At 49.4% G+C, this 22,292-nt stretch overlaps 13 protein-coding genes across 13 annotated transcripts; 9 read left to right on the top strand and 4 right to left on the bottom strand.

The window, feature by feature from the left end:
• Window positions 1–674: 674 nt before the first annotated feature.
• N7529_000185 (Mn(2+) transporter ATX2) lies at window positions 675–1,735 on the bottom strand (the record flags this gene model as incomplete). The annotated part of the gene is made up of 2 exons (XM_057235716.1): window positions 675–1,614; window positions 1,686–1,735. The coding sequence occupies 2 exons, from the start codon at window positions 1,733–1,735 to the stop codon at window positions 675–677; spliced, it is 990 nt and encodes a 329-aa protein (XP_057102519.1).
• A 440-nt stretch (window positions 1,736–2,175) lies between these two features.
• On the bottom strand, window positions 2,176–3,915 carry N7529_000186 (uncharacterized protein; the record flags this gene model as incomplete). Its single annotated transcript, XM_057235717.1, has 2 exons — window positions 2,176–3,456; window positions 3,520–3,915. 2 exons carry the CDS (start codon window positions 3,913–3,915, stop codon window positions 2,176–2,178), a joined length of 1,677 nt encoding a protein of 558 aa, XP_057102520.1.
• A 192-nt stretch (window positions 3,916–4,107) lies between these two features.
• On the top strand, window positions 4,108–4,641 carry N7529_000187 (uncharacterized protein; the record flags this gene model as incomplete). The annotated part of the gene is made up of 1 exon (XM_057235718.1): window positions 4,108–4,641. One exon carries the CDS (start codon window positions 4,108–4,110, stop codon window positions 4,639–4,641), a length of 534 nt encoding a protein of 177 aa, XP_057102521.1.
• A 23-nt stretch (window positions 4,642–4,664) lies between these two features.
• N7529_000188 (uncharacterized protein) lies at window positions 4,665–5,696 on the top strand (the record flags this gene model as incomplete). The annotated part of the gene is made up of 1 exon (XM_057235719.1): window positions 4,665–5,696. One exon carries the CDS (start codon window positions 4,665–4,667, stop codon window positions 5,694–5,696), a length of 1,032 nt encoding a protein of 343 aa, XP_057102522.1.
• Window positions 5,697–6,227: 531 nt separating this feature from the next.
• N7529_000189 (uncharacterized protein) lies at window positions 6,228–6,948 on the top strand (the record flags this gene model as incomplete). Its single annotated transcript, XM_057235720.1, has 2 exons — window positions 6,228–6,554; window positions 6,736–6,948. The coding sequence occupies 2 exons, from the start codon at window positions 6,228–6,230 to the stop codon at window positions 6,946–6,948; spliced, it is 540 nt and encodes a 179-aa protein (XP_057102523.1).
• Window positions 6,949–7,249: 301 nt separating this feature from the next.
• On the bottom strand, window positions 7,250–8,259 carry N7529_000190 (RTA1 domain-containing protein; the record flags this gene model as incomplete). The annotated part of the gene is made up of 3 exons (XM_057235721.1): window positions 7,250–7,435; window positions 7,493–8,037; window positions 8,088–8,259. The coding sequence occupies 3 exons, from the start codon at window positions 8,257–8,259 to the stop codon at window positions 7,250–7,252; spliced, it is 903 nt and encodes a 300-aa protein (XP_057102524.1).
• A 495-nt stretch (window positions 8,260–8,754) lies between these two features.
• On the top strand, window positions 8,755–10,471 carry N7529_000191 (Zn(II)2Cys6 transcription factor; the record flags this gene model as incomplete). Its single annotated transcript, XM_057235722.1, has 3 exons — window positions 8,755–8,817; window positions 8,867–9,481; window positions 9,554–10,471. Coding segments are annotated over 3 exons (1,596 nt in total), but the record flags the coding sequence as incomplete, so codon positions are not given.
• A 259-nt stretch (window positions 10,472–10,730) lies between these two features.
• Window positions 10,731–12,407, top strand: hat1 (histone acetyltransferase catalytic subunit HAT1; the record flags this gene model as incomplete). Its single annotated transcript, XM_057235723.1, has 4 exons — window positions 10,731–10,749; window positions 10,814–11,089; window positions 11,145–11,409; window positions 11,462–12,407. 4 exons carry the CDS (start codon window positions 10,731–10,733, stop codon window positions 12,405–12,407), a joined length of 1,506 nt encoding a protein of 501 aa, XP_057102526.1.
• Window positions 12,408–13,173: 766 nt separating this feature from the next.
• Window positions 13,174–13,563, top strand: N7529_000193 (U6 snRNA-associated Sm-like protein LSm4; the record flags this gene model as incomplete). Its single annotated transcript, XM_057235724.1, has 2 exons — window positions 13,174–13,326; window positions 13,390–13,563. 2 exons carry the CDS (start codon window positions 13,174–13,176, stop codon window positions 13,561–13,563), a joined length of 327 nt encoding a protein of 108 aa, XP_057102527.1.
• Window positions 13,564–13,876: 313 nt separating this feature from the next.
• N7529_000194 (pentatricopeptide repeat protein) lies at window positions 13,877–15,926 on the top strand (the record flags this gene model as incomplete). Its single annotated transcript, XM_057235725.1, has 2 exons — window positions 13,877–14,491; window positions 14,547–15,926. 2 exons carry the CDS (start codon window positions 13,877–13,879, stop codon window positions 15,924–15,926), a joined length of 1,995 nt encoding a protein of 664 aa, XP_057102528.1.
• Window positions 15,927–16,715: 789 nt separating this feature from the next.
• On the top strand, window positions 16,716–17,144 carry N7529_000195 (uncharacterized protein; the record flags this gene model as incomplete). The annotated part of the gene is made up of 1 exon (XM_057235726.1): window positions 16,716–17,144. The coding sequence occupies one exon, from the start codon at window positions 16,716–16,718 to the stop codon at window positions 17,142–17,144; it is 429 nt and encodes a 142-aa protein (XP_057102529.1).
• Window positions 17,145–17,591: 447 nt separating this feature from the next.
• On the top strand, window positions 17,592–19,278 carry N7529_000196 (putative phosphatidylinositol-3,4,5-trisphosphate 3-phosphatase; the record flags this gene model as incomplete). Its single annotated transcript, XM_057235727.1, has 3 exons — window positions 17,592–17,594; window positions 17,643–17,727; window positions 17,777–19,278. 3 exons carry the CDS (start codon window positions 17,592–17,594, stop codon window positions 19,276–19,278), a joined length of 1,590 nt encoding a protein of 529 aa, XP_057102530.1.
• A 416-nt stretch (window positions 19,279–19,694) lies between these two features.
• On the bottom strand, window positions 19,695–22,067 carry N7529_000197 (putative phospholipase A2 (PlaA); the record flags this gene model as incomplete). Its single annotated transcript, XM_057235728.1, has 1 exon — window positions 19,695–22,067. The coding sequence occupies one exon, from the start codon at window positions 22,065–22,067 to the stop codon at window positions 19,695–19,697; it is 2,373 nt and encodes a 790-aa protein (XP_057102531.1).
• Between the last annotated feature and the right edge of the window lie 225 nt (window positions 22,068–22,292).

Raw genomic sequence — 22,292 nt, forward strand, 5'->3', positions numbered from 1 at the left:
TAATCCGAGACAAGGCCAATGTCCATTGACGATCACCCGCCAGGGCACATTTAGTTATTCGCAAACAGAAGGCAACTTTTTAGTCCCACTGGATGAACATGCGGCTCGCAATTCTCGACCATGGGACAATTCCGGGGATTCGATGATTCAGACTTACGATTTCCGAGGTCGGGAGACTGACGAAAGTTGTCATCACCAGACTTTGTGATCGCCTTGGGGTCATCTGGTCCTTAAATAGTGAGCAAGTGACGCTACGTAGATGTGATCGTGAAATATCATGCAATTATGACCACAAGTCATCCCCAAAAGCGCATTCTTCAGTTATACATCTGAAACAATATTCCCCTAACTTCAATCTGTCTTAGCTAAAAATCTCCAAACTATATGTGGCAACAAATGGGTATAGGCCCAACTTCTACTGCGAAAAAAGAAATGTAGTGCGCTGCTCAGTGAGCATGCCCAATCTGCAAAAACAATGGCAGTATCATACCCAGCACAGATGCAATCAAGTCCCTCATGGACTTGTCCGATCCATCCTGGTCTCGGTCACCGTATCCGTTGACAGGCAGTTCACGCGATGACGAACCGGGTCCGTTTTCCTGCATCGTGTGCATCGCAACATACCTGAACGGGTCAATTGAAAGGAATCTTGGTATAAACCACGAGAGGGGAACTCACAAAAAAGTACCACCTGAGAAAAGGAGAAGCATCCCAGTCCGCCACAGAGTACCTGCCTCATCGGCGCTGGAAGATCCCATCATCTGTACAAAGAGGAAAGTGGCCAAGGCACCCAGAGGAGCCGCAAGACTGAACACCAGCAAATGCGCCCTTGCGGTGCGACTCGACAACCCCTGTTTGAGCAGAATGGACGTAAGTCCAAAAGACGCTGGTGCCTTGTGCACCATAATCGCCAAGAAAATGATGAAACTCAGCCCGGTATCCGAACTGGAAGCTCCAAGAGCGATACCATCTGCCGCAGCGTGAATGACCAGACCGGTCGTGGTCGCAAAGCTGTGTCCACGTCGCGAGTGGTTTGTATCCAGTAGACCTCCCTCGCGTGAGGGCGATGAGCCCCGTCGCAATCCGGACCCAAGATTATCCAGGGAGATATGGTAGGGGATGCGGTCGATTTTAGTAGGTGCCGCGAATTCGGGAAGCTTGTCGACAAGGTACATCAGGATGAAGCCGCTGACGAGGGCGACTCCGATCCACGCATGCGGGGAACTCTTTTCGTCTTCATGGGTTGTTTGCTTGCCTGACTTCTCGCTCGACGAGTCGTCGCTCCGAACGTAGAGTGTTTGCAATTTGTAGAGTTGGTCTCTCTCCAAAAGCGGACGCGGGACAGGGGTATCGGAGGATAGGATTGAGGCGGTATTCTCGTTCGAGTCAATTGCAGCCACTGTCGGTGCCTGGTACTGCCAATTGACGTTTGTAGCTCGATTGTTTAGTTGTTTGCGACTGAGGGAGTTCGCGCTGTAGAGGGTTTCGATACCCTCGGGGATGATCACGATCAACGATGTCCCCACCAAAACGCCCATGCCAATGGACGAAATTAAGCGCAGTTGAGAGGGAGTGAGTTTGAAGGCAAGAGGTAACGAGCCGACGACAAAAGATCTGTAAACGTAAATCAGAAGATTAGCCTAGCTCAAATTGAGGCAACTTCCAAAGCTAGAGAGGTAACTCACGTAACTGCCATCACAATGCTCAGAGCGAGCAGTGTGAATAGTCCCTCCATATTGATGAGCTTGGTGATTTACACTACAAAACCTCAATCATGGTGCCACAGGGCAGAATCAAGAATCGGAGGTTGCGTAAGAGGCCAAGGTGTGTCGGAGGATCTGGGTCGGGACCCACGTTCAGGTACCGCTTTCAATCAAAACATACCAGTCTCTACTATATAACATCACAACATCCCAAGGGATTATTCCTAAAACCCTTGCAAGGTAGGATATTCATAGAAATTGGTCTCGAACATGTTGTCGAACAAGTCAAGTTACATTCAGCAGGGCTGAAGGGCTGAACGGCTGCAGGTACAACCTATAACCTTGCATGCTAAATATTACAATGTTCCTTTATCCCTTTCAACTAATTCTGCTGCTGGCCTTCTTCTGTTATGCTCTATACCTACATTGGCCAATCAAAGAAAATTACAAAGTTCCATTCGTTTCATTCATATTATGCTAGGCCCTCAAAATTGCGCAAATTTTTGATTAACGGAGAAACGATGGTGTCGAAGATACGCTCCTCGAATTTGTTCTCGAGACAAAGAGCAGACCAAGACAAGCAGCTATTGACCACATCGGCATAGTTCGTCCCACTCTCCATGTATACCATGTTGACAAGCCATGACGCGGTCTTGAGATTGGTCACCAGTGTCTCCTGATTCCCATCCTCCATATCCAACAATGTGTGGAGAGACTTTCCAAGAGACAGTTCCACCAGCGCAAGCCCCAGCGGCAATAGACGATTATCCCCGAAACTGGAATACTTAGTATCATTGCGAGGCCCGGGTATTGTGCTCGTGGTGGAAATAGGCCATGATAGATATAGATTGTCCAATAGTACATTGGCACCATCGTCGCTTGTAGCGGCCAGGTAGACATCGGAGATGTCCCACCATGATTTCAACCAATTACCACGAAATTGGATCATACCACATGCTAGAGCAGTAGCAATATGAAGGCGGTCCCGTCGACTTATATGTGATAGTACCTCGCGGAGAGGTTTTTGTGGAATGCATTTTGGAAGTATCTTCATGGCATGCATGGTGTATTTGACAGAGGCATTTAGGTCATTCGAAATGGAACCTATGCTTTCCCGTCGCTCGGCATATGATTCGGCGGCGCAAAGAGACGAACAAAAGTCTTGGATCGGTGAAACACATAGAGCCTCTCGACGTTTATCTGATGTCCGTGCTTCCTCCACGGGAGGGATATCAAACTGAACCTTAGGCTTCTTCTGGTGATAGGAAATGGAATCATCATGCCGAGAGCGACTAGCAACTTTTACTATCTCTTCAACCTGCCAAGGCTCAAACATCACTTCTGTCCAAGTCCATAGGCACGTTGAATCCGCTTCCTTGGTATTAGAAAAGATCATTCGAAATTGGGATCCGGCGTCGAAGTCGCCGTCCGGGTACTCTTCAATACTCTGTAAGGAGTTTATTTGCAGCTGGAGGTGGACGCAATGGTGCTTCTTGCACTGACAGCGCCAGTAGCTTCCTCCAATGACTGCTTTAAACAGTCCCTCAGCATGCTTGCGCGCCTTTTGATACCGTTCCAGAAGATAGCTCCAGCTCCGTCTCCTCTTCTTGGTATCTTCTAAATGGAATGACTGTTCGACCAGAGTCTTGAGGATTGTATTGGTTCCGCCAATTTTCACAAGGAGATCGTCATAGACTGCCTTGCTGAGGATCTTTCGAAATTTCCACATACTCCAGGCTTCGGTGACGGGAGTCTGTTGAAAAAATACATTGGTAAAAGGCTAACTAGACGGTTATTAAAAATGTCAACTACTGACCTTGATGTCAGTTGCGCCAATTTCTAGCTTATGCGCTAGTTGTTCCAGCAACTCAGAGAGACCAGCCATATTACCCATGAAGACCTCGTAATTTCGGTCCAGCTTCCAGCGTAGTCGTTTCTGCAAGTCCGGGCTCTTCCATCCCTCGCCCTGTGGATCAGAGATCAGCTCAGAGACTTGATCCTCATCGTCCACGACCCCTTCTAAGGCCTCTTCCAGTGTGTTCATCAAAATCGTATGCTGTGTACGGAGGCCCGTTGAATAGCCTTGAAACTCCCGTCGGTAGCGCCTCAGGCCTTTGATTTTTTCTATGCCGCGGACGTAAGCATCGATCTGGTTCACAAAGAGCGGTAGAATCGCGAGAGCGAGCCCTGCAGCCTCGATACCAGTGACCATATCCGGTTCTTATTTTCCGAGTCTAGGCTTGTGAATGAGAAATGGGGTTTAGCTGGACGGTGCGGCTTACACCACCAGTGAATATACCCCGCACTAGAGCTGCAATGGAAGATTACACAAAATCTACTTCTTAGCAAATATCTCGCACCCGTATAATGCCAGAAGACTTGCAGCTTCATAAATCACCGCATAATGGTAGCAATATCGGAGCTGTTGCAGGGCTGTCTTGCCCAGTTTCTCTCATTAATCAACTCAGGCGCGCTGTCCGATCATATCGAGGAGGTTCCACTGCAAGAGTGGACGGACGAACTGGGCCGACTTCGCGTGTGGGCAGCAAATATCGGTGCTCATCAGACCCGCCAGTCCTCGCTAGATTACCGTCTTAGGGATGCTTCGCATATCAGTAGTCAGATAGTGAGGCTCTTGGAGCAATTCCAGGAACTACTCACTGACCTCAAGGATGTGCTCGAGGAGAAAAGCGATGATGAAGCCGAAGATGATAAATTCAAAGGCTTGGGGGACTCAGAAAACGAGAACTTCACAGAGATCCAAGAAATTCACCAAGGCCTCGCCGAGACGATCAACCAACTCTACCAGATGTCCATGATCATCCGCAAGCCAGCAGAGCATGATCGTCTAGTCGGGACAAAAAAGTGGATTCCGAGCCCTTCCAATTCTGGGCTAAGCAGCATGTCTCCAATAAATATCCAAATGCAGATGCGCTAGCTATCGACCGCATCAGTTCCGCGATGGCGCGACAAAGGGCGATCTTAAAATACCGTGAACGACATCATGCAAAATTGAGTCAGGGCATAAATTCCGAGAGTGATAGTAAATCGGCTATACTATCAGAAACAGTTGTGACAGATGTGTTTAAGGAGGTACCTGGCCAATTCAGCGACATGGCCTCTGATGCTGGTGTATCTGAGACTTCGTACGGAGGTACCCTGCTCGAGGGCACTGATGCAGATGCCCCCAAAATACCACCTATACCAAAGATTGGCATAGAAAACAGACCCTTTGAATGTCCATACTGCTTTTACATTATCACGGTTCGAGACAGGAGAGCATGGGCGCGCCATATTTTCCGTGATCTGATGCCGTACGTCTGCATCTTTCCGGGATGCTCGGTGCCAAACAAGCTCTACGGGAGCCGCCGGCAATGGCATCATCATATCAAACAAACACACGCTACCGCCACAAGCACGGATAGTACATATGACTGCTCTATCTGCAGACAGTGCTCTCTTCCCGCTATCACATTTCAGCGACACGTGGGTAAACACTTGGAAGAGCTTGCGCTTTTTTTGCTACCACGAACAGACTCAGACGCAGATGAAAACAAAGTGACGGATGAGAATCTTACCATCATATCTACAAACATTCATACATTAGAACAGAGTGTCGAGCAGCGCAATGACATGGAAAATGTAGCAAGATCAGCCTCCGACTCCTATATCAGTGATGACAATTTACCATTGAAAGGGCCACGGATCAAAAACAAACATTACCCATCCTCAGTCGGAGCGAACTTGAGCGACAGAGAGTCCCTAGGAGATCTGGGGTCTGACGTGGAGGACAAAATGCGCGCCTCATCGTCCCCTTACAGTCGCGATTACGACCTCGATATGAGGGAGGATCTAGAGTATGAGGAAGAGAAGGCTAAATTGTCCATCCCGGAGGCCGGCAATACATATGAGGTTACTTTTTCAGGTCATAATAGCGGCATACAGATCGGCTATAAAACGGATACTATCAATTGGAACGGCAGTCGCACGTAAAGGAGGGCCACCTATCGGATATGTCTACAGGATGTGAATCGAAATGCCATCATAAGAACCTTCTCAGCGTCGGGCGTTCGCTTGTGATTTATTTTGTGTTCTTCGGTGCGCTTTGGATCTTCCTTCATGAAGAAGTTGTGGTTTATAGCTATAATGTAGTTTACAGTGTCATGCACTAGACTTAAACTTCAATTCTGTCCTTTGATCTCTATCGAGCCGCCTCTTTCACTCGCTGATATAAGTAAGAACCTACTTGAGACTCGAATTTGTCAACCAAAGATGGGACTCGTTTCATAAGAGAATGTCCCATAATAGAAGAGCCATCTGACTCTTTTCGCTTCTAGGGGTGATGCTTCATCGATATTTGACACGAATAGGAGGCATAATTGACGACCCCTGGACCTGCATTACTTGGATGGCTAGTCCAGAGAACAGGGCTACCAGCTTAAGAGTCTTGTGGCGAAGAGGGCTGTAGCTTAGGAAGAGGCCGTTTAAAATCAACTGCAGGAAAGGTTGAGGGAGCTTGAAAGGATGAAGGAGGAAGAGGAGCATGAAAGGATCAATCAGGAGATTCGAGACGAACACACGCGAAGTGCGCGGGTGGCCGAGAAGAGGAAGGAGCTCTCTATGAAGGCCTCTGCCATTGAGGAGTGGCAGCAGCATGAAACGGAGCGCACCAAGCAGAAAAAGGAGCAAGCCGGGAAGAAAAATAAGGAGGTCTTTGAGCAGTTGTATACCTTGGGGTATACGGAGAAAGAAGTCGAGAAGATACTACTCCACAGAAAACGTAATGGACAAGAAGGAGAAGAAAAGCACAAGGAGCATGCAATGGAAGGGAAAAAGACAACTTGGATCAAGGTACGAAGCACCATCTGCCCATCGAATGAGGGTTTTCATTAACACTCACTCCCAGGTCCATCGCAAGCACCTGCTTCCTGAAACCTTGATCGCCTTCAACCTTCCCTGGGACTGGGACGAAGTAAGCCTTATCCTAGCTATTCCTCGATGTGGCCAGTGCTGACCTACTTCCCCCTACCAGCGTGACACCGACTACATCATTATCAAGCAATGGGTCGACGAGGACTTGCAAGAAGATATATTTGCCCACACCCGTCGCGTAATCAAGGGCAAGCTCGACGGCCAGACTTCCAGGCCAACCACCGGACGCAAGTTCGATGACCGGATGTATCTCGTGCGGAAAAAGAGCCCTAACCGTGAAAGGTTACTCGAAACCTTGGAAGATCATAGGTGATAAGTTTATAGAGCCGAGGTTGGGGCGAAGAAACTTCATATATCTAGATTTATGAAATCCGACTCAAAACAATATCACTAACTCATCCATCTTGTGTATGTATGCATACAATCATTTGAGTTATAGAACTCGGTTTCGTTCAAGCCACTTGAGCCACCGGTCGGGTCCACCTCATACTAATAACAATTACAGCAAAGTCGATCTAAGTACCCATACAATGCTCGAATTTTGGCAAACATTACATATAAACATATATACCCCGCGATCCTTATCGCATTCAACTCAAATCTCGGAGTCGCGACTAGCGTGCCTCCTTTGGCAGTCGGAATCCCATATACGGCAAATAACGCGATGGATGCCAGTAGACGAAAAGTGCGACACACGGATAAATGCAAAGGGCATCAAAGACATACAGGGGCCATTCATTCGTGTTCAAATATCCCGTCGTGCCTTGTGTGAACTCAACAAGTCGATAAACGGACCGAACCTGGAAAGGTCAGCGCTTGAATAATGACTAACAGCAACTAATTATAGGGAAACTGACAAGGATCAGGATAGTAGTGATATTTACCACTCGTAACAGGGTAGGCCAGTGCTTGTTTTTGGCAACACCGCCAATGATATGCTCCTTCTCTCCAAAGCTCTCATAACGCTCACTGACAGAGTTGGTAAAGCGCTGAGAGGTAAAGTTGAAGCGAATAGCAGCAACAGCGAATAAACCGAAAGCCACCAGCTGAACAATGACACCAATCTGGGCAACGTGTTTGCCAGTGTTGAGCTTGTCTCTAGCATCTTTATCTGTGTCATCGACCGAAGTGATCATAATCGCACCGCCCATTTGGAGCAACAAAGCGACGACATCAAACCCGACAAAGATAGGTGTAATAAACCGGGGCGGCACCCAGCATAGTTTGAAAGTTCGTGATTGTCGGGGAACAATCAAAAACAAGATGCGGCTGAAGATGATGTAGCAACAAGCCGCCATGAGAACGGGTGCAAGGATGACAAGACCGAACTGTACAGAATAGGTCGACTTGTCTGTTACTTTCTCGACTGAAAGGCATCGACTGATCCAGCCAGCTGCTTCCACTATTTCTTGGGTTAATTTCAACACAAAGTTTGGAAGGATAGAAACCTACTGGCTGCTGATACCACCATGATGCCCCAAATCCAAGCCCTATATCGAACCCATTGCACAAGCGTCAAAATGAACGCAATAGTATATAGTACGGCGGCAACTATTGCTGGTGCCAAGGAAGGGTTATAGCGATAATAAGATGCATGCACTGTGGCACGTTCAATTAAACCCATTTTCAAGATATCCTATATAAACCGCTAAGATGACCAAATTTAAATTCTTCTAAATCTCTCAGGATGTCTCCACCTTTATAAACTTGGAAAAGTCGGCCTAACAAAAGCCGATTACCGATTGCGTGGCGGAGCTCTGGTCTTCGTTTAAGTGCTGGGCATTTCCATATCAATCTTGGCGTCGAAAAACACGAAAGCTCAACCTCGCAGACTGGTTCAGGTTCATCGACGATGATATTTAGGCTCATCTACTTGGAAGGTTTCAGGCACTAGCGAAACAAATCGATTTTCAGGAGTTCATGGCTTTACCAAGTATAGTTTAAACAATAAACGATACACGATGAAACATACACTCGGTTAGGAATGGTCAATGCCAAGGCCCATCGGTCCAATTGTCTTCCCGTGTGATAGTGGAGTCTTGGCCCCCGGAGTCATTTCTACTGATCTCTGACAACGAATTCCTTGCCTATTTAGAAAATATGATACAGTCATACATAGACCATGCCTTTTTACGGTCGTCCCAGCAAAGGATGTTCGAGTTGCCGAGAAAGACGAATCAAAGTAAGTGGTTTGATTTGAATATTCGAGTATAGGCTGACAGTCAAGGTAGTGTGACCGTCTCGAGCCTCTGTGCTCTCAATGCAAGAGAGCGGGCAAAGCATGTGGCGGCTACCGGGATGTACCTTCTTTTATGTTCCGAAATGAAAATGAGAAGGCGGCCCGACGAAGTGCTGAAGCGAAGGCCAGGTCAGAAGCTCGTCGAAGATTGGAGGACGGAATAGCTCTAGACTCTGATATATCCACACCTGGATCGCGAGCCGAGCGTTCCCCGTCGGAGGCGTTGGTATGCAGGGGTAGGGGCCAACTGTCTCGCAGCCCAAGCATTCTCACCCTATCCACCCCATTGGAGGATCAAGGCCTACAATTCTTTATCAATCAATTTGTGACGCCGATGGCTGTGAGGAGAGATGGTACCATGCATGTAAGTAGTGTGCAGCCGTCCTCTTATTTTGGACCAATTACACTCGATCGGTCAAGTCGAGATGCCGTTGTCTCGGTTGGACTTGCTGCCATGTCCAATGTCAACCGCGATAGGGAATTGCGAATATTATCGCGAGAGAAGCACGTCCTAGCCATCAAGGCTGTGCAAGAAGCGGTGGGGGACCCGGCTCAGGCTAATCCAGATAGAATGTTCCATTTGATTGTCATGCTAAGCCTATACGAGGTACGTTCTTCGGCCCATGACTAGTGCTTGCGTCCCCAAAGCTCGGACTGACTTAATGCAATTTACTTCCAGATGGTGAGCTGTGCTCCAAACCAGCTTGATTCTTGGGCAGTCCACCTAGATGGCGCCGGTGCTTTACTCAAGCAAGCAACCGTGCTCAAATTTCTCGCGACCTTGAATCATCGGGCGCAATTGCAATTCTACTTTGTTTTCATAGTCAAATATTTCTCCAATACGAGCACTCCACCAGATTCATTGAACTGGTCTCCTGATGTCATGGGATCTGTGCCCCTGGAGCTGTTACCAGCCGTCAATCTTGTGGACATATTGATCAGATTCATGCATTTCGATGCGTCTTTGCGCCAGCAAAGTTCAAATTCAAGATCAATCATCGATTCCGCGTTAATGTTCGAGGACGAACTCCGCAAGTGGGAAGCTAGCCTACCAGAGAGCTGGACCTTCAGCGTCCAAGAATCGGACACATACCAGGGTACCTTTTACGGCAAATACCATGTTTACAAGGATCCATGGGTCTCGAGAATATTCAACCACTACCGCTGGGCACGACTACTAGCTAATGAGATCATTTTATCCACAATTTCGAGCCTGAGAAGGCCCACACCAGAAGAGCTAATCCAACGACAAAACTCATTGGAGACGATTTCTTGCATGGCACTTAAAATATGCATGGGAGTAGCAAGCCATGAGGCAATCTCCCAGCGAGGCCTTGCCACCGATGACCCATCGCATGTCCCGCCGCTGAACGGGATCTTCATGATGCTGTTCCCATTAGCAGTCGCCGGAGGGGCGGCCGGGATCCCAGACCATGTGCATGACTGGGTGATTGGAACACTTGAGCAAATAGGACGCTCTATGGGGATTCAGCGAGCTATAGGAATGATAGCCCGGGTGAAGAAGTCGCATGGAAAATGGAAAGAAGACCAGGCGCGATGGCAGGAAATGCATACGTTCCAGAAAGTTAGCAGTTAGATACCAGTCGATCAAAGTCAGAAATCAGCGATTATAGAGCCACTTAATTTTCACTTCACTACGATCTCACAGCTCATGCTGCCACCTTCTACTAAGATATCTTTCGATCGTCAGCGTGTTAGCCCTGGATTGCTATAGTACTCTGTCCGCGCTAGTCCAGATTAGGTAATACTCGGGCGCGTCTCACTTCGCGTCACTCGAGACCTTGGAACTTCCCTAAGACCATTTGACCTTCAAATTTCACAGCTACACTTTCAAAATGGCGAGCGAAGCTGGATGTAAGCTTATGCAAGCTCATCGTCTTTGGCTGATTGGATGAAAGCTAATTGATATGCACTTTAGGGTCTTGCGACGCCAATGATGCGGTTCACATCACCGTTGTCCAACCGGGCGACAAAAAGCCCAAGACGCTCTCGGCGTTCCATCCCCAATTCACGTACCCCATCTTTGGTGATGAGGAACAGATCTTCGGCTACAGGGGTTTGATTATCCGCTTGCGCTTTGCAGCCCATGATATGCGCCCTCATGTTCACATTTCCTATGATGAGAAGTTCAAGACGATCGGTGACACAACTGCTCTCAACCTTCTCGATACGTTGAAGCCATTTGTACAAGAAGGTGAGATCCTAAATTTGCAATTTGAATGATACAAGCTAAATCCGGATTTGCGCAGAGGCTTTCGCCAATCTTCCTGACTACGAGAAAGCCATCCAGGACGACCCAGATGCGAAAGACTTCAAGCCCCCGGGTGAATTTGTCATTGGGTATGAGGTTGATGATAGGAAATATGAAGTCTGGGCTGGATCACTCTCAGACCCTGCAGTGCGCAAGATCCTGGATCGCATGCAGGTTCTGGTTTCTCTTTTCATTGAGGCCGGAACTCCCTTAGAGACCGATGACCCAGAATGGACGCTCGATAGGTGGATGGTATACTTTGTGTAAGCGATGCCTAAATGTATTGGTGCGATATCAAACTAAATGATGTTACAGGTATGAGAAGGTGACACCTCCGACCCCGACGGCGTCGTCATATTCGATCGTTGGATATGCCACCACATACCGCTACTGGTACTACCATCGGGATCAATCTCAGACTCCTACCGTCAAAAACGACGAGTTCCCGGTACCAGAAGTGAACATTGCCGAGCTTCCAGCCCGGATTCGGATCGCCCAATTTCTCATTCTCCCTTCACACCACCGCGCCGGCCACGGAACTCACCTATATACCACAATCCACGCCGCCTGCATCGCAGACCCAACGATTCTGGAACTCACCGTCGAAGATCCTAATGAACAATTTGATGCGCTCCGCGACACAGCTGATTATTGTCTACTGCGACCAGAGTTCCTAAAGCACAATGTGAACCTCAACCATGACCCCAACGGAGCGTATTCTCAAAGAAAACGCTCTCGCAATGTTCCCACATCCGCCCTCATCCCTACCAAGCTCCTCTCCGACATTCGCAAATCCTTCAAAGTCGAACCCACCCAATTCGCACACATCCTGGAGATGTACCTTCTCGGACAGATCCCCAAGAGCCATCGATCGGCCGGTGGCACCAATCTCGCGCGGCTCTTGATCAAAAAGTATAAAGCGGACAATGAGGAAGACCGGCGCTATTACTGGTGGCGCATGTTGACCAAGCAGCGTCTCTATAAAAAGCATAAAGAGCTTCTCAGCGAATTGGAGCTCACGGACCGGGTGGAAAAGCTCGACGCCACCGTTCAAAATGTGGAGGAAGGTTACGAAATTACATTGGATGCGCTCGAGGGCCGTCTCCCGGATGGAGAATCAGACGAGGAGGCAGAGGCTAATGACGAGGCCGCCAAGGTTCCTACTGGAAGCCGGGACAAGCGCGTGAAGCGTAAGCTCACTGTTGAAGATGATGAGGATGAGGAGGATGGCACAGAAATGGCCAAGCGACCAAAGGTTTGATCCTGTTGCCAACTCACCTGTACTATGTAATCTATCTTCGGGGCATGCTGGATGGAGAAATTGAGCCTTTGTTTTACCCATATTGTTGACTTTGAATCAAAGATTGGTATATTCTTAGACGTCAATATCATGTTAGAACTAGCTGGCTCTGTCGCATGATTCTTCTGGTCTTGAACACAAATTTGATACAAATTTGATACAACTGTTGAGGTCACTAAAAGGACCAGCCGATATCCAAGTCATATTGTACCGCGTTAGCATGTACTTAGCTGCTGGGTACTCACCCTGAACATTGCTTTTTATCGGGCTTTGGGTAATTTCAGGAGAATTATAACAACATACTAGCAGAAAGGTATAAAAGACCTCTCCAGAATGTACTACAGACTCGTAGATGTATAACTCGGCCAATCCACATTTGGCCTCGGCGCTTCCCTTTTTCCGGCTTCCTCATCGCATCTGCTGGAGCTTGCTTGAACCCATTGCTACTCTTAGCATCTCAAATAAACAAAAAAAGTCCTTCGATTAGGGTCTCAATCCTCGATTCTATCTTTAATTCCCAGATTGTGGATATACGCTACGCCCGCATTCTTTCAACGTTGTGCGCCAACCGACTGACCCTCCCACCTTCGCCCACCTCGCCGATCGCATTTCAAGATGGTGAGCTCTAGCTTTATAGCTATGTCCATACCCCTAAGCCTGAAGCAATATTAATCCAAACTTCCCACAGCTGCCTCTCGGTCTTCTCACAGCCGCACAGGGCCACCCTATGCTGGTAGAGCTCAAAAACGGCGAAACACTGAACGGCCACCTCGTGACCTGCGATAACTTCATGAACCTGATTCTGCGCGAAGTAGTGCAGACAAGTCCCGAAGGCGACCGCTTCTTCAGACTACCGGAAGTCTACATCCGGGGCAACAACGTAAGCCCTTGACTCAGATCTCGAGCCCCGCTCTGTCGCCAATATATATACTAACAGTACCAGATTAAATACCTACGAGTGCCCGAAGAGATTGTCGATATTGTCAAGGAACAGCAACAGAACCAACCACAAGGCCGTCGTGGCGGGCGAGACGGTGATCGTGGCCGCGGCCGTGGTGGTGGTCGCGGTGGACGCGGTGGTCGGGGCGGACGTGGACGGGGCGGTAATCAAGCATAAGCCTGTTACGATGATTTAAAGAAGGCAAATGAGATACCCCGAAGGAGACGGTAAGGTCGCTCGGAGGTCCGGTGGAACGGTTTGATCGAGCATGGCCGTGGCGTATCTGGCTCTGTAATTTCACGGGATCTGGGTCACTTGGTCGATTTACAGCTACCTTTTCAATTATACTGTTCAAACTCCCAGATCTAGCCTCTTTCTTTCTCTGTGAATGTAGACAAGTCTCGCGGCGGGATTTCGGTGATATCACGTGATATCAAATATTCCATCAAATCCGCGGAGACTAGCTTTAAAGCATTATACAACAACGGACATGTCGCGGCGGGCGTTAGTCCTCGACGGACTATGGTACTCTCTATGTCCGTCATTTGCAGCGCTGAATGTTGGACGCTCGAAATTCCCTAGATCCAAGGGACGAACCTCGAGAGTAAATCCGCTATCCTCGATCGCTCCGACAAGCTCGCCTGCACGCCATTGCTACAGCACAATTGGCGACAATACCAGAACCACATATAATGCACTATATCATAACGAGCGGAGAGATGGAACAGAGCCCGCGAATAATTATCACGACGACCCTCCGAACGATGGCTGGCCCGGGGAAGAGACAAACACGCGGAGCCCACGACGCCATTTGACACGAACACATAAAGTGCAAGCTGATCTTTTGGGAATGACGAACGAGAGATTAGAAGCACGACTACAAGATGTGGTGGACAGGAGGCCAAATATTCGACACATTACGCAGATTTTGCGACTACTCATTCGAGATCGCCATGTGCAGCCTAACGCCCGGCACTACAAAGCGCTGATTCTCGCCAATACGGATAATGAGCGCGGCTCGCCGCAGCTTGTGCGCGGGTTGCTGGAGGAAATGGAGAGCAATGGCATTACGGCAGACTCGGGTACCCTGCATGGTGCATTACAGGTTCGCAATCATCTCGAGCGTGGAAAGTTCAGCTGAGGCTAACGACTCAATATAGGTCCTCGCCGTGCACCCGGATTACCTCCTCCGGCAAGAAGTGCTCAACAAAATGCGAGACCGGTGGTTGACAGTCAGTCCAGCCGGGTGGCATTTTGTTGTTGCGGGACTTCTGCGCGAGAACCAAATTGAGCTCGCGCTCGAACACGTCGCATTGATGGAGCGCAAGGATATCTTCATTGAGAATTGGCTACACAGTATAATTGTCTACGTGCTTTGCGACCACGGCGAGTTGGACGAGGTGTACAAGCTCATGCGTGCTCGCGTCGACCACGGCCACGACATGACGAAACAGCTCTGGACACATGTGTTGACTACGGCGGGCGCTCATGACCATTACGCGATGGCTCACTATGTGTGGCGTCGCATGGTTGAACTGGGTTACATGCACCCGCTCTTTGGGGTATGCGATGACGTTCTGAGGATGGCGGCCAAGGCTGGTGACACAGAGCTGGCGAATTCTGTGCTGCGGTACATCACGGAGAGTGGGATTGCGCTGGGCCGCGAGCAGTATGAGCGGCTTGTTGAGGCGCACGTGGCAGCCGGTGACCTGCCTGCTGCGTTCGAGACCCTGTGCACTATGCATGAAACCCGGATCCCGCTAGTGGACAGTTCGACCGAGAGTGTTCTTGCGTACATGATTCAGTCTAAAGTGGATCGCCGGGAGGTGTGGCAGATGCTCAAACGTTTGAAGAACGAGAAACGGAGTATTCCCCTCGACTCTGTGCGCGTTATTGCCGAACTCTGCAAACATGATGCCCACGAGGATCCATCGGTGGTGGACGATGGCGTAGGGTTCTACAAAGAGCTCTACACATTATGTCCGGAAGGTGCGGACGTGCGAGTCTACAACGCGCTAATTCGGATGTGCCGCACAGCGCGGAACCGCGAATCAGGCATGTTTTTAGTGAAAGAGATGGCATCACTAGGCGTGATCCCGAACGGTACCACCTTTGAGTCCATCATCCTGATGTGTTTGGATGCCGGGAATTTCCGATCCGGGTACATGTATTTCCAAGATTTGGTGAAGCGGGAAGCGGCCTTGAGCGCCGAGACACAAAGCGAGATTCGGGCGATCTGTGCCGGGTCTGTGGACGAATTTGCGATGCGACTGCAGTATCACCCTTATGTCCGTGATGATGTGCTCCAACTTGATGAAAAGGTTCAAGAACAAAAGGAGAGAGAACCCAGAAATGAAAAATTCGGTCGCCACCCTGTGCCTCCGGAGGTTCGAAGGATGAACATGTCCGCCGAGGAAAGACGAGATTACAACAAAGAACGTCGGAAGCGGAAACGCCGCCTACTTGCTATTGAGCGAAATAGGGCAGAGGAGGGTTGGGATGAATGGGAGGTCGATAATGGATCAGCCAAGACCGAATGAAACTGGTTCATCCTTAGGAGTCGTTTCAATCACAATTTTTAATTCCCCATGCAGCCAAGCTTCGAGAGCTACAAGCCACATTTCCAGCTCAATATATCGCACAAATTTCGGTGTATATATATATATATATATATATTTGTACCATCAATGTCTCAATATACCACTTAGTTAACCATTGTACCTAGGTATGAATATATTTTGCCTCCCACGTCATTTGAAACCGTCGATTCCCTCGTATCGCCGTTTGAACTGTTGAAAATTCTGAACATTGTATGGAGTACCATGTTTCTACAATGGAAAACCGTTCCCCGGTTGGGTGGCCTCGATTATCAGCTATAAATAAGTCTCCACTTCTAACTGTACATGAAACATACTTTCCATGACGATCATGGGGGCCATTGTCGGATAGTAAGACTTTCAAGATAGGTCAAACAACGATCGATTCGAGAAGGAGGTAGGCAATTTATCAAGAACTCAACAGAACTTACTTGATATAGTATTTACAATGCACACATGTAAGCTACGTAGTTACATTCTTCAGAAATCGCCCTGAACAGATGTGATCGGCGGTGGATTACCGTGCCAGGGGACAACTGTGCAGGGAACAACTGGTAGGGGTCAACCGGTGCCTGCGCCTCTTGCTTTTCTATATAAAATTCCCCCAGCCTCTTTCTCTTTACTTTTTTAACAACCATTCCAATCTCAAAATATTTCACCATTCCACTATTTTACATATTCTGTATATTTGAATATCCAGAAAGCATAATCATTAATCCACATTATTCTACAATGCAACTCACCATTCCCCTCATGCTCGCCGGCTTAGCCACAGCCCTCCCCTCCGCCGCAAAAGTGAACACAATCAGCCCTGAAGTCATCTGGAGCGTGTCAAACTTCACAATTGGCTGCTCCCAAGGTGGCTGCATTTTCGAATATGACATTGCCGGCCGAGCAAACTCCGAAACCCCTCCCTTCAGCACCCACTGCAGCGGCGCCGAGAAGAAACGAGTCTACTGCGACGACAAGAACATCACAACCACCGTCTCGCCGGCTGGCAACCCCCTCTGGACTGTCGATGTTACCCACCGCTGGAATACCTGGCTCGATCCTACCTCCCTCGCGACTTGGTACCAGTCCGGCGCGAAGAATGTTACTGTGCCCGACCACAACCCTATCAAGTTTGTTATGCAGCCTACTGAGGAGTATGGTGTTGCGTAAGCTGAATGCAGCTTTGGTTCTTTTGGAGGAATTGGGGGAATTGGTTATTTTTTAATAGTTTTGGGGTCTATATGGGTGGCGTAAGACATGTCTCCTGATGTCTGAACTGATTTTGTTCTCTTTTCCTATGAAAATATCCTGGTTTATGTACTTATGAGTCTGGAACTGTACAAAATGAAGCTTGATTTACTATAAGAATGTGTGAGAATGAGAAGTAAACAATATAACTAACTACATGCACGGAGTAGCGTGATAAGTTATCGTCTATCTTGATTGCGGCAGTGACATCATATCACTGCGCCTCGATCGTGTGCCTTTTTCCAACTTTGTACTATACTCCTTAACATATACCCTTGGCATATTGTTAATATTATTCTGGACTCCATTGAAATAGGAGGAACTCATGTGCAGTATCTAAATTACCGCTCGCAACGAGCTAATATTCCAATGGTATGACTCCTAAGTCCTGGCATTTTTTTCCATACTGACCTAAACTAGTCATCTATCCTCCGCCAGATCGTTGCAGGTCCAAGACAACAACATCCAGAGGCAGGACTGGATCTTTGCTATGTGACAAAAAGCTGTATGATACCTCACCGATCACTCCAAACCCGCTGCTGACACACTCGCAGTGATCGCAACCTCCGGCCCATCAGGAACATACCCACAGCGCGCATACCGCAACCCTCTAGATGCACTAGTCAACTTCCTGGACACAAAGCATGGCGCCAATTGGTGCATCTGGGAGTTCCGCGCCGAGGGGACAGGATACCCAGACTCAGAGGTCTACGGGCGCATCCACCACTTCCCCTGGCCAGACCACCACCCGCCGCCGTTCGCGCTGATCCCCAATATCATGGGCAGCATGCGGAACTGGCTGCAGCACCTGGACGAAGAAAACAACAAAGAAAAAGGGGACCGAGTAGCCGTCGTACACTGCAAGGCCGGTAAAGGGCGCAGCGGGACAATCGCCTGCGCCTACCTAATCAGCCAGGAAGGGTGGAAGAAGGAAGATGCACTGCAGCGCTTCACGGACCGGCGAATGCGTGTCGGCTTCGGGAATGGCGTCAGCATCCCCAGCCAGCTGCGATATGTTGGATATATCGACAAGTGGGCGAATCAGATGGAGAAGCAGTACGTCGAGCGACCGGTTGAGATCCTGGAGGTGCACATCTGGGGTCTGAAGGACGGGGTTAAGGTTGCCGTGGAGGGGTATGTGGATGAAGGGAAGAAGATCAAATGTTTCCATCTCTTCCGTCGGAACGAGCGCACTATCATCGAAGACGGGAAGGAGAACATGTCCGGCGAGTTCAAGAAGGCCGCGCCAGAGACCCCAATCTCCACAACAACCCCATCCTCCGCAACCTGTTCATCATCGGATGTATCCGCTCCGTCGCGAAGCTCGACACTCACGCCCGGCACCGTCCCAGCAATGATATTCAGACCTCACAAGCCCATCATCGTACCCAGCTCCGACGTGAATATTGACTTCGAGCGCCGCAGCAAAGCCTCCTACACCGGCTTTGCGATGGTCACCTCGGTCGCGCACGTCTGGTTCAATCCGTATTTCGAAGGCGGCGCGGATCATGACTCCGGCGTCTTTGAGATAGAGTGGGACGCCATGGATGGGATCAAGGGCAGTGCGAGGAAGGGGATTCGCGCGTTGGACAAGCTCAAGGTCGTATGGCGGTATCCGCCGCCAGAGTCTGTCCCTGACAAAGGCAAAGGCAAGGCCAAGGAAGAGGTATCTGCAGAGGGGAGACCGATCAGCGAGCCGAAGCCCGGGGATCCCATTCATGAAAGCGGGCCGGCTGATTGGCGTGGGCTCTCGAAGAACGAGAAGGAGAACCGGCAATCTTCGGAGACGCCGTCGCAGAAAAGTACTGCGGCAAGTGTCTCGGATAAGACTAAGGAGTTGGGACATGTGCTGGAGAAGGGGCTTGGACTTCGAAAACAGACGGATGATAGTAAAGATGTGAGTCTTGCTGGGAGTGATGAGGATACGATCGTCATGACGGATGAGGAGGGGAGAACGATCAGAGTGAGGAGTGAGGAGGGTAATGGAGACTTGGAGGGGGTGAAGACGAATTATGAGCAGAATGGAGGGAGTAAGAAGGATCAAAGTACGAAGTAGTATGTGTATATATTGCATTTTGGGTATGATATATCATTGTATAAGTATGTTTACGAAGGTTTTATTCTAGCAGGGGCATCACAAGGTCAATATTCTACATCTGTATACAACCTTCATCGTAGAATGATTAAATACGGCACGGCAAAGTACATATGCATGCATGGATGTATGTATTCTGACAGCTCGTTTGTTCTGCACAAATGAAATATATCGCCAGACGCCGAGAGATTATAGAGAAAATCTATACAGGCCAGTTTATCTAAACCGAATGATGAGTAAGAAAAGGTGATGGAAAGAACAGGGGGTATGCAAAACAAGAGAGTAAAAGAAAGTAGCGTATTATGGCTCCAAGGCTCATGAAAAGGCGTTGTCAATCATGACAGGGTAGACATCAGTCAGATCAGAAGTAAGGGGAATCACAATGGGATAAAGCCCTCCATCTTCTTCCGATGCTGTTCCGCCTCCTTCTGCAATCGGTCCGATTTCTTGCGCTCATAAACAGCGCGAACAACCCGACGGGTCTGTTCCTCGCCCTGCGAGAAATTAGCCTTTGCAAGACCGACGACCGAGTCAATCTGCTCGGGCGTGTAGATGAAGTTCCAAGTCGAGAGGAAGTCATCGACGGCAGGGTCAATGGAGTTAGGATGGGGAGCAAGAGGCTGTTCGGGGTCCTTCGTTTGAGAGGCGTCCTGTCTCAAAGACTGGACAGCTGCACGAGGACGGATTTGCGGTTTTGGGGGCACGTCTGGTGCGGATGGGTTGGGGATTAGAGGGAAGTAGATGACGGCAATGCCGGCGTCTGGGCGCATAATGTGGAAGTCTGATTCGGAGTGGTCATCGCTGTGGGGGTCGAAGAGGCGCTTTGATGGCGGGGGTTCCTCGTTTGAGGTTCGTTCCTCTGTGCTACCGACCCAGACATTGCAGTAGCTGAGGTCTGTGCCGCCTTTTGGCTTTTGGCCAGTCGCTGTTTGGTTGTCTGAGCCGTCTTCGTCTTTGGCACCGGAGACTTTCTCATCCAGTTGTTTTTTGGTGATGTTCTGAGACTCGCGCAGGGCGGTCTCGGTATCCTCGACGCTTGACTCTTTGGGCCATCCGGCGCCGACTGGCCAGCCCTTGACACCGCGTTGTCGGGCGTATCCGTCGACAACGGAGAGCCAGTTCTCCTGTTTGACGTCTGCAGAGGCGTCGAATGCGACTATTACGTCGACGTCACGCCCCGGTCGAATGAGGGGGTAAATTGGGAGGTTGTTACTCATCCCTGCGTCCATCAGACGTAGGTGATCGTTGCGGAAGATCGACTCTGGGCAGGAGTCTGGCAGTTGGTCCTTCATACCGATAACAAAATTGGGTATGCCGGCAGGGTCAATGGGATGCACCTTGATTAGATCTTGGTTCTTGCCTTGGATAAGAGAATCGATCCCACCAAATCCAGCCAGACCTCTTACCAGAGGTCGGATCTCTTTGTAATAATGAGATAAGGTGGCACAGAAGGCACTGCCCCAGACTCCCATCAAATTAGGAATCCTGACCTCCGGAATGGGGAGGTTATCAGCTGTCACCTCAGAGCGGCCCGCGTTGAAGTGCCGTCCGAGTGCCCAGGTGGGAATGCCGGCATTGAGTTCCTCGCAGAAAAATTCGTAAGGAGTGAACTCAAACCACTGAAACCAAGCTTCTTCGCGTGATTCTTTCACCAACTGCTCAGGCGTTGGGTGCGACTTGGCCTTGTCGTTTGCTTCATCGAGAATGGGAATCTCGTGTCGCACTGCCGTATAGATGGGGAGAGGATGAGACCCATTGACCAAATTAGCTCGTTGGTTTGACAGCTTGAAATCCGCGTCCGAAACTCCAAGTTCTCCTCGGGGGACCAAGAGTCGGGCAGCGAGCAGCATTCCATAAATATCTACCAAGCCAAAATCGGCTCCAGGGTCGCCTTTCAGTTTTTCCACAAATCCACTGAGGAGAAACTTGTTTGTTGGAGCGGTAGTGAGTAGCTCAAGGGCTGCTGGTGGGAAAGCAATATGCACACCGAGTCGACTCTTCAAATGGTCGACAAGCTTATCGAAATTCCTCTGCGCAATGGATGAATGGTAGAGAGTTTGGAGCCAGCAGCTGCCACTGACACCAGCTGTGTAAGTAACGCAATCCCACAACCCTGCTTCCTGGGCTGCTAGATAAGACCCAGTGCCTGCAACCAGTGCGCGTAGACCACCTCCTGATCCACACATCGCAATGACAGGCACATCGTCAGGATGAATATCCTCCTCTGGGATGTTGAGATAAGACGACAATGCCTTGGCGACCTTCTTTTGTCGCTGTCGCCTAAACTCTTTTTCTTCGTCGCAGAGATTACCGCTCACTCGTACCTCGGCATCGCGAAGAATTTCCGGGTTGATGTCAGGGTCCTGAGCCTCCTTCCAAATATCGTCTGCTAGCGATCCAGGTGCCAGAGAGAGCTCTCGTTGGAGTTTCTGGACAGTAGCTGGAAGGAATTGCGTCCAATCGGGGATGATGTTTGTAAGGCTACCCACATCGACCCAATCGCCGGAGCCAACCGTTTGCTTCACACCATCAAGCTTGTGGATGATGTTATTCCAAATGGAGCCGTAGTCCTTACCATCTTGATCGACACAGGCATTGGACTTCCCGGAGTCTTCATTGGTACACCACGTCCGTGAAGTAGTAAATCGAGCTTTCGAATGTCTAGGGTGAGACCATTCACCCGCAGTGTATGCAGCGAGGGCAGCTGGGGGTACTGTCCATTTGAGGCTTGCGGCCCTGGCAGCACCCATTGCGATTATTGGGCGTTGGGCAAACAAATGAACCTGCAGCTGCATCCAGTGAGATCCATTGAGAAAGGAAAGTTGACATTTTGCCCTTTTTTTTCCCCAAGCCACAGCGCGAATCCGGACCTGGCGATCAACCCCATGACGTAATATGTCTCTCGCCTCAGGCACCAGCCTAGGCAGCTGTGTGGTATTACATAATCTTGTCGACTGCCCGCGGGCTGTTTCGGG

The sequence above is a fragment of the Penicillium soppii genome (genome assembly GCF_028829465.1).
Source record: "Penicillium soppii strain IBT 18220 chromosome Unknown utg000001l, whole genome shotgun sequence".
In the NCBI taxonomy this organism is placed as follows: Eukaryota; Fungi; Ascomycota; class Eurotiomycetes; order Eurotiales; family Aspergillaceae; genus Penicillium; species Penicillium soppii.